This window comes from Salvelinus sp. IW2-2015, unplaced genomic scaffold, assembly GCF_002910315.2.
Source record: "Salvelinus sp. IW2-2015 unplaced genomic scaffold, ASM291031v2 Un_scaffold2326, whole genome shotgun sequence".
Classification (NCBI taxonomy): domain Eukaryota; kingdom Metazoa; phylum Chordata; class Actinopteri; order Salmoniformes; family Salmonidae; genus Salvelinus; species Salvelinus sp. IW2-2015.
The window spans coordinates 70,789-82,803 of record NW_019943651.1 but is presented as its reverse complement, the minus strand read 5'-3'; the positions used below and the strand labels follow the sequence as shown (position 1 = coordinate 82,803).

The 12,015-nt window shown below is 45.0% G+C and overlaps 1 protein-coding gene and 1 long non-coding RNA gene across 2 annotated transcripts; both read left to right on the top strand.

The window, feature by feature from the left end:
• The first annotated feature begins 1,290 nt into the window (after positions 1–1,290).
• Positions 1,291–3,114, top strand: si:ch211-215i13.3 (brain and acute leukemia cytoplasmic protein). Its single transcript, XM_024140894.2, has 3 exons — positions 1,291–1,510; positions 2,452–2,579; positions 2,910–3,114. The coding sequence occupies exons 1-3, from the start codon at positions 1,384–1,386 to the stop codon at positions 3,030–3,032; spliced, it is 378 nt and encodes a 125-aa protein (XP_023996662.1). The 5' UTR covers positions 1,291–1,383; the 3' UTR covers positions 3,033–3,114.
• Positions 3,115–4,865: 1,751 nt separating this feature from the next.
• LOC139025164 (uncharacterized) lies at positions 4,866–6,611 on the top strand. Its single transcript, XR_011476622.1, has 3 exons — positions 4,866–6,083; positions 6,252–6,502; positions 6,578–6,611. It is a non-coding gene; the product is annotated as an uncharacterized lncRNA (long non-coding RNA).
• Positions 6,612–12,015: the final 5,404 nt, after the last annotated feature.

Here is a 12,015-nt window from a genome sequence, read left to right as displayed (position 1 = left end):
ACCTTGTCAGCTCGGGGATTCAATCTTGCAACCTTTCGGTTACTAGTCCAACACTCTAACCACTAGGCTACGCTGCCGCCCCTTATATGGTGATTGGCATCTACACTTTCATAGTATCACCACAACAACTTGCAAAAAAAATGTGTCTTTCAATCACCCACATGGGTACCTGCTTCTATAAACCAATGAGGAGATGGGAGAGGCAGGACTTGCAGCGTGATCTGCGTCAGAAATAGAACTGATTTCTATTTTAGCCCTTGGCAACGCAGACGCTCGTTGGTGTGCGCGAGCAGTGTGGGTGCAATAATTGAATAACATGGATTTCTACATTTATCGCCCATGCGACGTGTCCGGTCTGGTCAGCATGTGAGAAACATTGAGGAAACGATCTGCCTTTCAAGCAATCTCAGAAGAGTTTTTTTGTGATTAAATTGCAGTAACATTTAGAATTTGGCCTGTGTCTAATGAGTCCGTTACATATTCATGATTTTGACAGATTATGTGAGGGTCCTTACTATCTGGMATCATTGGGACATCCCCGTTGACGTTAAAATGTAAAATGGTCAAGGGTTAGGTAAGGGTTATGTTAGGGTAAGAGTTTAGGGTAGGGATGTGGAGGTCCCGGTTTGGTGTGGTTCCACTTGGTCTGGAGTTGTGGGGCCGGTTGGACGTACTGCCAAATTCTCTAAAACGACATTGGATGTGGCTTATGGTAGAGAAATCAACATTAAATTCTCTGGCAACAGCTCTGGTGGACATTCCTGCAGTCAGCATGACAATTGCACACTCCCTCTAAACTTGAGACATCTGTTGCATTGTGTTGTGTGACAAAACTGCACATTTTAGAGTGACCTTTTATTGTCCCCAGCACAAGGTGCACCTGTGTAATGATCATGCTGTTTAATCAGCTTCTCGATATGCCACACCTGTCAGGTGGATTGATTATCTTGGCAAAGGATAAATGCTCACTAACAGGGATATAAACAAATTTGTTCACTAAATTTGAGAGTAACACGTTTTTTTTGCGTTTGACAAATTTCTGTGAACTTTTATTTCTGTTAATGAAAAATGGGACRAACACTTTACATGTTTAGTTTGTTTTTTTGTTCAGTATKCTTTTTAGTATCCSGGATTTACGTTTACTATGTTACGTCTGGTGTATGAGACTAGGCTGGGATAGCACTAACCATTCTGTGAGCTATGCGGTGCTGCAAAGCGCACGGTGCGTAGATCAGCAAAGCGCAGAATCTTCGCGGTGGATAGAGGCAAACGGTGTAATGGAAGATGCTTTAGCCTAGATGAATCTAACGGGCATTTCGTGGACAGCTGTGTGTCAGTAAACATTGACACTTTGAAGCGAGCGGTGCAGTGGATGATATTCWGATGGGTTGTGGAGGAAGCCGGTCCGACACAATAATCGAACCGAGATATCATGAAAGCTGGACCCGAGAAACCGAGTCAACATGGCTCACCAATACAGACGCCGAGGCTGCTCTTTCTACTATCAACAGTAAGAAGTGTCGTGATTGTGGAAAATATTCTGGATTTAAAGCTGAAAAATACGCAGGTTGGGTTGGGTAGCTGCTATCTTGTAGCTTGTCTATTATACTGCTGTAAAAACCTGTTGTAGTTTACCGATACTTTTTTTTTATTGAGGCAGTGAGTGAATCATGTATCCGTTTATTGTCATGGTGAACAGCGGCAWTTTGGTGTAAATATATTGGATAAAAACGGGTCAATAATAAGTAAAACGGTATGCAGAATAATCTTCACACCAGTGCGGTGAGATGGCACATATGAACTGTGTGGTTAACATTGTTTCAATCCACATCTGTTACAAAGGGTCAGTCTCTCAATGCCCCATTCTGTTGTACACTACAGTCAAACTACACAAMGTAATAATCTCACTAGTATTGCCACCTTGTAATTGATATGTAATCCCCTACTTCTCTGTGAAGAGTACATGTTACAACCTTAATTTAAAATGGATTAAATATATTATTTTTCTCACCCATCTACACACAATACCCCATAATGACAAAATGAAAACATGTTTTTAGAAATTGTTGCAAATTTATTGAAATACAGAAATATCTCATTTACATAAGTATTCACACCCCMAAATCAATACTTTGTAGAATCACCTTTGGCAGTGATTACAGCTGTGAGTSTTTCTGGGTAAYTCTRTAAGATCTTTCCACACCTGGATTGTGCAACATTTGCCCATTTTATTATTGTCTAAATTCTTCGAGCTCTGTCAAATTGGTTGATGATCATTGCTAGACAACCATTTCAGGTCTTTCCATAGATTTTCAAGTCGATTTAAGTCAAAACTGTAACTCAGCCACTCAGGATCATTCACTGTCGTCTTGGTAAGCAACTCCAGTGTAGATTTAGCCTTGGGTTTTAGGTTGTTGTCCTGCTGAAAGGTGGATTCTTCCTCTTCTTCAGGTAAAGGGCTGGAGGGTATTCAGAAGGAGAAGAGGATGATGGTGACCACAGGGACCCAGTGTGGGAAGCAGACCCTCACCAGCTCTGGACCCAACCACTGGCGGTCCTGCCACGATATAGGCCTCACTGTATGTCCATACCAAATGGGTAGTCTCCTGACAATCAGATGATGATTGTCATAATCAATGAAACCAGTCTCTTGACAATGTCCTGACAATCAGTATAAAACAGGAGTGGTGGGATTATCATATATAACTTGTTGTTTTGTCTACTCAGTACTTATATAAACCATAGACTAGTAGCCTATATAACATGGGTAGTTTAATGAATCAGTGTAATTCAAGATGACAGTGTGGGCCTATATACTAAACTATACTACTGTACAGGGTCTGTAATACTAAACTGAAGCCTCCATGTCTKTGACTGTTCGGGTGAAATCTTCTCTTGTCCTTTTACAGCAAGCGAAAAAGGAGTCCAGAAGGAGAGCATCGAAGGAGGTTCCTGCTCCGTCTAAAGCGGTCCAGTCTGTCTGTGGTAGTGGGGATACCGTCCCACTCAGTCAGGCCGGTGATGAAAGGTGAACACAGCCAGAGGAGGCTGGAGAACGATGTTCTACTGTCTGGTTGAGCTGGAATAGGCTTGGAGGGTTGAGCTGGAATAGGCCTGGAGGTTTACAGACAAGTCCTGATTCCTGGTGACAAATGTTGCTTGTGTCCCAAATGGCACCCGATTCCCTATGTAGTGCCCTATGTAGTGCCCTATGTAGTGCCCTATGTGGTGCCCTATGTGGTGCCCTATGTAGTGCCCTATGTAGTGCCCTATGTAGTACCCTATGTGGTGCCCTATGTGGTGCCCTATGTGGTGCCCTATGTAGTTCCCTATGTAGTGCCCTATGTAGGGAATAGAGTGCATTTGGGATGTACTCTTTATCTTCACCCCAGGGTAAGGCAGTTGGGTAAGGCAGACATACCCTAGTTTAACGCCAACAATTTAAAATAGGCTACTAAAATCATTCCAATCCCCAGTAAAAGGCAAATGCAGTTTAGTGGGTATTGGGAATGCCTTTAGGACCCATGCGGAGGCCAGGGAGAGGGAGGGAAGGCTGTTTGTATGGCTGGCTTGCTGGTCTGGGCTGGCTGTTTGGCTGTATGGCTGGCTGGCTGGCTGTATGGCTGGCTTGGCTGGCTGGCTGGCTGGCTGGCTGGGCTGGCTGGCTGGCTGGCTGGCTGGCTGGCTGCTTTATGAAGAGCGCACCCAGCTGCAGGGAACTTTTTCTCAAAACAGTGCAGAGTGAAGATGTCTTTGGCTAGGTAATATTGACTTGACATGAAACTAGACTAGAGTTTTTAATCCCTGTGCTGAGCTAGTGTTGTAGCAGCTATTACTGAATGACTTTGTTTGTGTAGAATGTTAAGTCCCCTATTGACTAGGAGAATGGAGCTACAGCAGCCAAGTGGTAATGGATGGAGTCAATTAGCTTGTTTTTGCTGTTCTCCAATTTGCTTTTAGAAATAAAAAGTAAATGAGCTTCAATTTGGTTTAGCTGAAATGACCCCCTGCTTCACCCCCTGCTTCACCCCTGCTTACCCCTGCTTCACCCTCCCTCCCTTACACAGAGAGATCGATGACACATGTGGAGGAGGTGCAGATGTCTGGAATGGATGAAGCTGTCTGTCAATGGATGAACTGCAGATGGATGGTGAACTGGTGAATGGCTGAACTGCAGATGGATGGGTGAACTGCAGATGGATGGTGAACTGGGTGAACTGCAGATGGATGGTGAAGTGAACTGCAGATGGATGGTGAACTGGTGAACTGCAGATGGATGGGTGAACTGGGAACTGCAGATGGATGGGTGAACTGCAGATGGAGTGAACTGCAGATGGATGGGAACTGCAGTGATGTACTGAGGTGAACTGGGTGAACTGCAGATGGATGGGTGAGATGCAGATGGATGGGTGTAATGCAGATGGATGGGTGAACTGGGTGAACTGCAGATGGATGGTGAACTGCAGATGGAATGGGTGAGCAGATGGTGGTGTAGAACTGGCGTGAAGTGCAGATGGATGGGTGAACTGCAGATGAGATGGGTGAACTAGCAGATGTATGGGTGAACTGCAGATGGATGGGTGAACTGCAGGATGGATGGGTGAACTGTGGAATGAGAGGGCTGGGTAACTGCAAAATGGATGGGTGAACTGGGTGAACTGTAGAATGGATGGGTGAACTGCAGAGTGGATGGGTGAACTGGTGGAACTGGTGACTGAGATGATATGTGTGAACTGGGAGGTGAACTGCAGATGGATGGGTGAACTGCAGATGGATGGGTGAGAACTGCAGATGTTATGGGTGTGAACTGCAGATGGATGGGTGAACTTGCAGATGATGGGTGAACCTGGGGCCGTAATGGTTGAAAAGAGTGGGTGAGTGGGAAGCCAATGAATGATTGAATGATGTGTATATATAGGTAGTTAAAAACACGTGTGTGGTCCTGTGATTCTCAGTCGGTAGAGCTTGGCACCTTGCAACARCAAGGGTRGTGGGTATGATTCCCGATGACAATCATATAGAAAATGTTTACACGCTAGCTGCATTTAGTAACGCTAGTATTTACACACTAGTGTTGCTGGGAATTGGCTTGCAAAAAAACMGAATAGTCCGCCGGAAGCCAGAAGTTCAATTAAATTAAATTTCAACTTACTCTGTCGATTGTCTGTATGTTCTGTCCTAATGCAGGGAGGAATTTGAGAAAACACATCTAATAGCATATAAATTACTTTCCAAACCTGGGTCTGTTGTGGACCCACTTCCTCTCCGCTTACCTCATGTCAAAATAAAAGTCCTGCACGTGTGCCWTACCTGCACAAAGAAGCAAGAACTTGTGGGCGACTTTTATTTTGACATGAGGTAAGCGGAGAGAAAGTGACCTCTCTGAGGAACTGCACGGGTCCACAACAGACCCACGTTTGAAAAGTCTGTTTAGTTAGATGAGGGGGGAGGAGTTACATAGATAGAAGAGATGAGGGGAGGAGTTACATAGATAGAAGAGATGAGGGGAGGAGTTACATAGATAGAAGAGATGAGGTACGTTCCATGAGATGTTTCTCTCTCATTCTCCCCTGCATAAGGACCACGCCTACAGACAATCCACAGAGTAAAGTTGAAATTGAATTTTGTTACTGACAAACGACTTCCGGCGGATTATTCTAATACCCAGCAACACTAGCGTGTAAATACTAGCGTTACTAAAAGCAGCTAGATACACACGCGTGACTCACTTTGGATAGAAGCGCCTGCTAAACGGCATGTTATAGTTCGACCAGAAGTGCTGTCGCCCGACGACTACAGGGGGCTTTACAACTAAATATAAATATCCCGCATGTGCCTATACAATAATATTGTCTTATTCTTCTGGGCTCGTATTCATAAAGTGTGTCAGAGTAGGAGGGCTGTTCTCGGATCAGGTCTCCCCTTTCAATATAGTCGTACTTATTATAATCTAAAAACTTATCCTAGATCACCAATACTACTTTGAGACACCCTGATTCGTTGTTGAGTTTAGTTCTTGTGAATATGATAAATTGTTCTGTAATGGGGTTTTAGAGGTTTTAATCAAGCTGCTCTGTAATGGGGTTTTAATCAAGCTGCTCTGTAATGGGTTTTAATCAAGCTGCTCTGTAATGGGGTGTTTGTTAGAGGTTTTTAATCAAGCTGCTCTGTTGGGGTTTAGAGTGGGTTTTAATCAAGCTGCTCTGTAATGGGGTTTTTAATCAAGCTGCTCTGTAATGGGGTTTTTAGAGGTTTTAATCAAGCTGCTCTGTAATGGGGTTTTAGAGTGGTTTTAATCAAGCTGCTCTGTATGGGGTTTTAGAGTGGTTTTATCTAGCTGTTCTGTAATGGGGTTTTAGAGTGGTTTTAATCTAGCTGCTCTGTAATGGGGTTTTAGAGGTTTTAATCAAGCTGTTTCTGTAATGGGGTTTTAGAGTGGTTTTTAATCAGGCTGCTCTGTAATGGGGTTTTAATCAAGCTGCTCTGTAATGGGGTTTTAGAGGTTTTAAATCAAGCTGCTTTGTAGGGGTTTTAGAGTGGTTTTATCTTAGCTGTTTCATGTAATGGGGGTTTAGAGTGGTTTTAATCAAGCTGCTCTGTAATGGGGTTTTGAATCAAGCTGCTCTGCTAATGGGGTTTTAGAGGTTTTAATCAAGCGCCTTGCTCTGTAATGGTGGTGTGTTTAAGAGTGGTTTAATCAAGCTGCTCTGTAATGGGGTTTTTATCAAGCTGCTCTTGTAATGGGTTTGAGTGGTTTTAATCAAGCTGCTCTGTAATGGGGTTTATCAGTGTTGTAATGGTTTATCAGCTTGCTCTGTAATGGGGTTTTAATCAAGCTGCTCTGTAATGGTTGTTTTAGAGGTTTTAATCAAGCTGCTCTGTAATGGGGTTTAGAGTGTTTAATCAAGCTGCTTCTGTAATGGGGTTTAGAGTGGTTTAAATCAAGCTGCTCTGTAATGGGGTTTTAATCAAAGCTGCTCCTGTAATGGGGGTTAGAGTGTTTTAATCAAGCCTGCTCTATATGGGGAGTTTATCAAGCTGTCTGTAATGTGGTTTTAATCACAGCTGCTCTTAATGGGGTTTTAGAGGGTTTTAATCAAGCTGCTCTGTAATGGGGGTTTAATCAAAGCTGCTCTTGTAATGGGGTTTTAGAGGTTTTTAATCAAGCTGGCTCTGTAATGGGGTTTTAATCAGCTGCTCTGTAATGGGGTTTTAATCAAGCTGCTCTGTAAGGGGTTTTAATCAAGCTGCTCTGTAATGGGTTTTTAGAGTGTTTTTTAATCAGGTGGACAAAGTCCTCTACCATTCTAACTATCTCAGGACAGAGCTCCTGAAGTAAATGTATGACATGTTTTTATGCATTTAATTTGAAGTTTTTGCCACCTGTGTTTTACAGTATGTGTGTTCTGCATGTGGTCTGAACCATCTCGAGCCTCATAAAGTGGTTTCATCTGACCAAGCAATCTTGTTGACGACTGATTGTTTTTTGGCCTCTTTCCCCTACAAAATCAAAGGGGCTCATCCAATCCTAGCTTATCTTCTTTTCCTTCCATCCTTCTTGAAGTAATAATCACTATTAGGAATTTCTAAAGGCTGGAGAGGTGAAACGGTCTATCTGTGGGTCTTGCGTACACCTTTGGTAGGGATTTAGGGGAAAAAAAACAACAACATACAAAACAAAAATAATCGTCAATCAAGTTTAGTGCGGCAGCCTCCGCCGATCCAGAGACTGAGAGAGACGTTCCTGGCAGCCAGAGAGCTCACTGTTCCGCAATGGACAGCGATGTCTCCAATGGCAGCCAGAGGACAGTCACTGCTCCAGCATGGACAGCGATGTCTCATGGCAAGCCAGAGGACATCACTGCTCCAGCAAATGGACAGCGCGATGTCTCCATGGCAGGCCAGAGGACGTCACTGCTCGCAGCATGGGACAGCGATGTCTCCATGGCACCAGAGCACTCACTGCCTCCAGCAATGGACAGCGATGTCTCTCATGGCAGCCAGAGACTCACTGGGTCCAAGCAATGGACAGCGATGTCTCCATGGCAGCCAGAGGACGTCACTGCTCCAGCAATGGACAGCAATGTCTCCCATGGCAGCCAGAGGACGTCTGCCAGAGGACAGCGATGTCCATGGCAGCCGAGCCGTCACGTTCAGCAGATGGACAGGATGTCTCCATGGCAGCCAGGCACTTCACTGGTCAGCAATGGACAGCGATGTTCTCTCATGGCAGCCAGAGGCACTTACTGGTCCAGCATGGACAGCGATGTCTCTCATGGAAGCCAAGGCACTTTCACTGCATTCAGCATGAAGAGAGCATGGTTGAGCCAGCTCCTAATCCTACAATCTCTGCTCCTTTGAAGCGCCTTACTGCCATTCAGGGAACTCAGGTTCAAAAAACGCATTCCATCATCACAGTGGAGACATTTAACGTCTTCTTCTTTTCTCAAAAGAATCACTCATGTTCCATCTCTCTGCAAACATTCATCACATGTTCCAAACGCTTTGCCAATTGGACTTCACTGCAGCCATTTGGGACCAATGCCCTCATAGGGGAACTCATATATCTGCCTATCTATGTGTAGGGGGCCCTTGCATAGCACCTGTCCAATCAGTGATTAGTTACAAGGAAGGGAGAAATTGTATTTATTTGGACTACGCAAGTCAGTTAAGAACAAATTCTTAATTTTACAATGACAGCCTACACCGGCCAAAGACTAGAACGACGCTGGACCGAATGTGCGCCGCCCTATGGGACGCCTAATCACAGCTGGATGTGATACCCTATATTCGAACGCAGGTACTGTAAGTGGACGCTCTTGCCACTGAGATGCAGTGCCTTAGACGGCTGCGACTCTCGGGACTCCAGAGGAAGACAGAGTGTACTGTTGAAAGAATTGGAATGGGGCCTGTGATGTCAACAACGACAGGAGTGCTTGATGTGAATGGACCATGATGGTTGGATAACAGTGACCGTCACTGTCCAGTAGATTGGTGGAGAGACCCTTTATGCTTGAGAGGGTTTAGTGATTGACATCTTTTCATGGTAAGCTGATATGGCCACAACTAAATAACCTTTCTATATAGTATGATTGTTCCTTAAAGACCGGGAGGAAAGAGGCAATCCTTTAGGTCATAAATATCTTTAATTAAACGTCTCGACTTCTTAGTGGAACTCATGGTGGCACTCCTAAACTGGCACCACATTCCCTAGTATAGTTGGCATAGCTAAGGCCCACCAGTGACCTGAGTAAAATAGATAGTCGGTATACATAGGAAGAGAACAATAGGGTGGCCCGGGTGTGCACAGTATGGTAATGGCTTGTCCATGGATGAAGGGTTGGTTGAACCTAGTTGATGCAGTGACAGATACAGGCTGGTAACATGTCTCCTCTTTTGAATAAAGTGGTCTCAAACATCATTGAACCCACTGGGCATACACTTTGTAGAATCAACGTTGTTTCCACGTCACCAGTGGGTATTCTCACAGTATGTACACTACATGGGCCAAAAGTACGTGGACACACTTCACATTTGTGGATCTCGGCCGATTTCAGCCACACCCGTGCTGACAGGTTATTAAATAAATCGAGCACGACAGCATGCAATCTTCGCAGGCAAACATTGGAGTAGAAATGGCCACTGTACTGAAGAGCTAGTGACTTTCAAGGTGGCACAGACACTAGGATGCCACCTTTCCAGCGATGTCAGTGTTGTTACAGTTTCTGTCCTGCTAGATCTGCCCCGGTAACTGTAAAGTGGCTGTTATTGTGAAGGTGAAACCTCTAGGACCACAAACAGCTCAGCTTGCGAAGTGGTAGGACACACAAGTCAAGAATGGGACCCGGCCGAGTGGTAGGCGCACACAGCTCACAGAAACGTGTTGGTCGCCAAGTTGGCTGAAGCGCGTAGTGCGTAAAAATTTGTCTGTCCTCGGTTTGCAACACTCACTACGCGAGTTCCAAACTGCCTTGAAGGCAACGTTCAGCACAATAACTGTTAGTCAGCGAGCTTTCATGAAATGGGTTTCCATGGACGAGCAGACGCAACCAAGCCTACAGATGAAATGCACAATCCAAGCGTTCGGCTGGAGTGGTGTAAAGCTCGCCGCCATTGGACTCTGGAGCAGTGGAAACGCATTCCTGCTGGAGGTGATGAACTCACACTTCACGCATCTGGCAGTCCGGGGCTAATCTGGGTTTTGGCGGATGCCAGGAGACCACTACATGCCCAAAGCACTAGTGGCAACTGTAAAGTTTGGTGATGAGGAATAATGGACTGGGGATGTTATTCACTGGTTCGTGCTAAGTGTAACAGTATAATTTAGACCGTTCCGTTGCCCCGACACGGGCGCGAACCAGGGACCTCTGCAGCACATCAACAACTGCCACCCGACGAGCGTCGTTACCCATGCTCCACAAAAGCCGCGGCCTTGCCAGAAGCAAGGGGACCCACTACTTCTAGGTTTCAGAGCAAGTGACGTAACTGATTGAAACGCTACTAGCGGTACCGCTAACTAGCTAGCCATTTACATCCGTTCACTAGGTTTATTCAGTGAAGGGGAATCTTAACGCTATCAGCATACAATGACATTAGACAATTCTTGTGCTTCCACTTTGTGGAACAGTTTGGGGGGCCTTTCCTGTTTTCAGCATGACAATGCCCCCAGTGGCACAAAGCGAGGTAATACAGAATGGTTCTGTCAAGATAGTGTGGAAGAACTTTGACTGGTTGACAGAGCCTGACTCAACCCGCATCGAACACCTTTGGGATGAATTGGAAGCCGACTGCGAGCGGCCTAATCGCCACGGACATGCAGTGCCCGACCTCACGAATGCTCTTTTGTGACTGAATGGAAGCAAGTTCCCGCAGCAATGTTCAACATCTAGTGGAAAGCCCTTCCAGACGAGTGGAGGTTGTTATTGCATCAAAGGGGGGCCACTCCATATTAATGCCCTGATTTTGGAATGAGATGTTGATGAGCAGGTGTCCACATACTGTTGGCCATGTAGTGCATTTCTCTGTTTTTAGTCAATAATGTCAACCATGGATCTACATCTGACGAAAAGCTCCTACCACTGAAGCATCAAATGAACTACGTGTGGTGGACAACTATAATGAATGATAACGCTGGACAATACAGATACCTCGGTGTCCTGGTTAGACTGTAAACTCTCTTCGACTCACATTTAAGCATCTCCAATCTAAAATTAAATCTAGAATTGGCTTCCCTATTTCGCAAACAAAGGCCTCCTTCATTCAATGCTGGCAAACACCCCTCGTAAACTGACTACTACCGATCACTTGACTTTGGCGATTTGTCATTTTACAAAATAGACTCCAACATCTATCGCAAATTGGAATGCAGTCTATCAAGTGACATCCGTTTTGTCACCAAGCCCCATATACTACCCAGCACTGCGACCTGTATGCTATCAGTTGGTGGCCTCGCTTTCATATTTGTCGCCATAACACTGGCTTTCAGGTCATCTAATAAGTCTTTTGCTCGGTAAGACCCGCCTTATCTCAGCTCCTTGGTCACCATGCAGCCCCCCCTCGTAGCATCGCGCTCCAGCAGGTATTTTCATGGTCACCCCCACAGCAATTCCTCCTTTGGTCGCCTTTCCTTCCAGTTCTTCTGCTGCCAAGTGGACTGGGACAACTGCAAAAATCACTGAAGCTGGAGACTCATATTCCTCACTAGCTTTAAGCAACCCCACCGCTGTTCAGAGCAGCTTACAGATAATTGGCAGCTTTTGTACAAGCATCCGTAAAATAGCCCACCCACTACTCATCCCATATTGTTTTTTTTTTTTGCTCTTTGGCAACCCAGTATCTCTACTTGCACATTCATCTTCTGCACATCTACATTCCAGTGTTTCAAATTGCTAATTGTAATTATTTGGCCACTTGGCTATTTATTTGCCTTACATCCCTAATCTTACTTGCATTTGCAACACAGTGTATATAGACTTTTCTTATTGTGTTATTGACTGTAAACGTTTGTTTTATTCA

Excerpts from the sequence above, each read along its gene's own strand:
- si:ch211-215i13.3 (XM_024140894.2), top strand. The coding sequence starts at position 1,384 with ATGGGTTGTGGAGGAAGCCGGTCCGACACAATAATCGAACCGAGATAT. Across the intron at positions 1,511-2,451 it reads TGCTCTTTCTACTATCAACA|GTAAAGGGCTGGAGGGTATT; the intron begins GTAAGAAGTGTC and ends CCTCTTCTTCAG. Across the intron at positions 2,580-2,909 it reads GCCACGATATAGGCCTCACT|CAAGCGAAAAAGGAGTCCAG; the intron begins GTATGTCCATAC and ends GTCCTTTTACAG.